Source organism: Echinops telfairi, unplaced genomic scaffold, assembly GCF_000313985.2.
Source record: "Echinops telfairi isolate 266 unplaced genomic scaffold, ASM31398v2 ScPeMD7_655;HRSCAF=1070, whole genome shotgun sequence".
In the NCBI taxonomy this organism is placed as follows: Eukaryota; Metazoa; Chordata; class Mammalia; order Afrosoricida; family Tenrecidae; genus Echinops; species Echinops telfairi.
The window spans coordinates 10823538-10827699 of NW_022104553.1; the positions used below are offsets into that span (position 1 = coordinate 10823538).

General features: G+C 55.1%; 1 protein-coding gene across 1 annotated transcript in view; it reads left to right on the forward strand.

The window, feature by feature from the left end:
- The window catches only part of LOC101647350 (butyrophilin subfamily 1 member A1-like), an 11171-nt gene extending 7871 nt beyond the window's left edge, over positions 1-3300 (forward strand). The window contains 4 exon segments of the mRNA XM_045292265.1: positions 413-439; positions 1423-1449; positions 2229-2255; positions 2639-3300. Coding sequence (XP_045148200.1) covers positions 413-439; positions 1423-1449; positions 2229-2255; positions 2639-3300 — 743 coding nt within the window.
- The last annotated feature ends 862 nt before the right edge of the window (positions 3301-4162 follow it).

Consider the following 4162-nt stretch of genomic DNA (forward strand, 5'->3'; position numbering starts at 1 on the left):
ATAGGTAAGGCAGGGGAAGGGCCAGGCGCATAGGTAAGGCAGGGGAAGGGCGAGGCTGGGTGAGGGAGGAGCGGTGCTGAGCGAAAGCTGACAGCAGGCGCAGCACTGGGACTGTGGCAGCCAGAGACCACAGGGCCTCTGCCCTGAGCAGAGATCCTGAGAGGGCAGCAGGGGCCCTGGAAGCGTGGACGGTTCTAGTGGGGGAGTCTCTCCAGGCTACAGAGGAGGTCAATGTGTGGGTTCTCAGCTCACCACCTTTCCTTTTCTTAGAGATGGAAGTTCATGCTTTCTTCCTTTCTTTCAGGTGGACTCCGGGCAGAGCTGAGTAAGTTCCCCCCCCTGAGTGCTCAGGGTCCAGTGTGGGGAAGACACTGGCAGTGAGCTCACCTCTTTGCTGTGTGTTGCCTTTCAGAAAGGAGGAAGACGGTTTACCAGGCTGGTGAGTGAGTCTCCAGTCTCCCCTGGGTCTCCCAGCCCCGCTGAGCCCAGGTGGGATGTCCCCTCTCCCCGTGTCTCTCTGGCATAGACAGAAGGACTCTATTTCCTGGGGGGTAGAAGTGGAAGGTGGGGGGAGGAGGAATCCCAACCTGGGGCTCTCCTGGATGAATCTGCCCTGCTCCTGGGCCTCTCATCTCTGCTCGGCCTGTGCACCCTATTGTTCGGGCTCTGGCCTTCGGCGCAGCGGCTCTCAGTCTACAGCCGGAAGCCAGACGGTGGCTGCTCAGGGATTCCACGAAAGGAGCTGCATAAATTAATGAGGTCATGAGGTTTAGGGGTGCCCCCACTGGCTTCCTAGAATCCTCTTCTGAGAGGTGTCAGTTCTGTCTAGGCCCTGAAGGGGCTGATTAAACGTCTGATGGGGAGAGCCCTGGGGTGAACAGGGAGGGAGTGTGGTCATAGGAGCCCAGAGCTCTGTACAATAGCGGTGTTAGTATCACTTGAAAGATTCCCCCCAACAGACGGTAGTCTACTTTGGCCCTGAATTTGGCTGCATATCTTTGCCCCTTTCTGGTAATTTTTCGGGTAGTTTGCATTTTCCAGAAAAACACTTGTTATCATAGTGCTTTCTTGCCACTATGGAGTAATTTGTATTTTACTCACTGAATTAGCTTCCCACATGCTTTTTGATTCTTAGCGGAATGAAGGTAGACTGGGAGTTTTTGGGAATGGGGAAGCCACTTACCCAAAGTCCCACCGCAGCAGGAGGACCTGTGACCCCTGAGCTGTCCCTCTGGCTTCCTGGCCTGTGCTCCTGGGGAGAGCCCACACTCCCTGGCCAGCTATCCCTATGGCAGGACTTTGTTTCTTTCTCTCCATCGGACTCCCCGTGCACACACTCCCTCCGGACTGAGGGGGCGTGGTGGCCAGATGATTAGTGGCCATCCTGGCTGTGGTCTCACTGGGGTGTGTGTTCCTTTTCAGCCTGGAGTAAGGCCCAGCTGTATGCAGGTGAGTGACTGTGATGCGTCGGTGACCGATTTCCTGTGGCCTGGCTGGCCTCTCCTCTCTCAGTGGACCCCACACTAGGTTAGGACTGTCATCGCGTTTGTCCTGGTCCCTTCTGTAGCCTTTATCCTAAGACCAAGAAGCATGGTAGCACCGTGGGTTAAGCAAGGCTGGCACTTTGAACCATCAGTTGTTCCGCTGGAGAAAGATGGGGGAGTCAGAGTCTACAGAGTTACAGTCTCTGAAACGCTATGAGGCTGTCCTGCTTGTCCCACAGGGAAGCTACGAGTCAGAGTGCCGATCCTTTGGACCGCAGGCCCTCTTAGCTGCTGTCTATCGGGAGCCTTTCCCTACTGCAGGTCACCGTTAAAATGAGCAGCGCCTTTTGCAAACATGCTCTCCGGATACTTCTACTTAGTGTTACTGGTGACAGTGGAGCGTTCAGACGGCCGGAAGGACCGGCGCTGTGCAATGACTATGTAGAGGGAGAATTGCTGGTCTCCATAAGCCGTTAGAGACCACAGCTACCTGCTTGGGACTCAGGTTTTCCTCAGGGAGCCCTTGGTTCTGGAAACCTCTGGCCCTAAGGATCCTATAGGTTTTGGCTTCCTGCAAAGGCTGATGTTTGTGGGTTGGTGAGAGAAAGAGATAAACAAATATCCCAGTTTCCAGGTTTAACAACATTTCCCCTTGTAACTCCTGCATGTTTTTATGCAAAGTTGCTGGTCCTGATGTGTGGAGTCTCGCATTTGTCTGACCTGGAATCTGGGGTTCTTTCGTAGATTGGCGGAAGGAGCAGTTCCCGGCCTGTGAGTGACTCGGCGGCTCGTCCTAGGAGCCTCTCTTGCTGCCCTGCCTTCTGGCCTCTCTGTCAATACCCTGTGGTGATCAAGATGCAGTCAGCCGACCTGGTGGGGTGGGTGGGAGAGGAGGGCACAGGCCTGTCAGTGGGGCTGGAGGGAGTGGTGGATGTTAAATGCTAAACACATAACCCCGAGCCCCGGGAGTCCAGACCAGTTCTCATAGATCTAACCCTCAATCAATCTTTGTTCCTTCCTCTCTGATGGCTGAGAGCTTCAGTCTCTGGCTTTCAGTTTATGGTCCTTCCCCCCCCCCCTGCCCTCCCCATGGTTTTGTGTTCGTGTTATGGGGGAGGGGAGGGGTTTGCATAATTTGGTAACTCTCTTTACAGGCTCTGTCACGTTGGATCTGCGTTCTGCTCATCCCAACCTTGTGTTCTCTCAGGAAAACACAAGCATCACTCTGAAGGCCCTCGGTGATGAAGTCAGCAATGAGAGATGCAGTGTGTTAGGCCTTCAGGGCATCACATCAGGGCGCTGTCACTGGGAGGTGGAGGTCAGGGACGGAGACAGAAGTGATTGGGCCATGGGGGTCTGCAGGGAACATGCAGACAGGGAAGGCTGGTTCAGAGAGTGCCCAGAAAGGGGGTTCTGGGCTGTGGGACATTTTTCAGAAGAATTTTGTGTCTGTACCATCCCTCTGACACTGCTAACTCTTAGAGAGGTTCCCCGCAGGCTGGGGGTTTTCTTGGACTACGATGGTGGGGATGTCTCCTTCTACAACATGACTGATGGCTCCCACGTTTTCTCCTTCTCCCAGGCTCCCTTCTCTGGGACCCTCTTCCCATATTTCATTATTAATTCAGGACCCGTGTCCCTCACCGTCTGCTCCACGGGACGTGGGCCCCAGGGTCTTTCTAACAAATCTCCCCCCTTGGGTGGGCAGCTGAGTCCTCCGGGGGAGGGGCTGGGCTGTGGCTCTGAGGGTGATGGCGTTCTCCCAGGCCCGGAGTCTCCATTACTCTCCCGGGCCCCCCAGGCTGTCTCCTCGTAGGAACTCATCTATGTTCTTGCGCCTCCCCATGGCTCTTCCTCGAGCTGCAGGTCCGCCAAGGTGACCGGCTCTGGGCTGAGCCCTGGATGGCCCGGGAGCCAGGCTCCTGCTTGGGACGCGGATGCCCTCGAGGGTGTGGGCTCTGAGAGCCGTCAGTTCATGTCTGTGCCCCTCTCACAAGGAAAGGTGACTTTCGTCTGAGCTGGGGGAGTGCAGGCAGCATTTACCTGTGGGAGGCTGTTTTACTTGGCACTGAGAATTACTCTATGAACATTTTCTGCTGTTGCTGTGTGAGAGGAGAGGGGCTGAATCCCTGTGCAGTGTAGAGCACGGTTTATCCAACTTGATTCTGTGCCGCCTGTGGTGTCAGGGCTCTGTTCGGGGAAGTGGAGACCTTCTCATGAGAACATGTGCATCTTCTCCAGTTTGCAGAAGGCTCTGCATGGGACAGGGAGAGCCCCTCATCCCTTTGTAGAGTCCTCACCTGGGCGAAGCCTCCATTGAGTTCCCTTGGACCAGTGCCCACTTGCGAACAGCCTTGCTTTCTGACAGAGTGCAATGGAAATCGGATTCCGTGCAGATGCAGTCACGTTAAAATTGAGCGTCTTGAGCCTTCTATGAAGCAGCCACAGAAGAGAGTCTGTGATCGAGACCCCTGTGTCCTCAGCCTCCTTGCTGATACATGGAGAAGCTGACCCCTCTTGGGCTGGTTTGCCTGTGAGGAACAGACATGTCGGAATCGAACTCGGCACCTTCCCCTTCATTTTTCCTGAAACGGACCTCTTTGCCAAGTCTGCATGAAAGCAACACTTCAGCCAGAGTATTCTGACAAGTCCCTGTACACCCAGCTGCCCCCCCACCC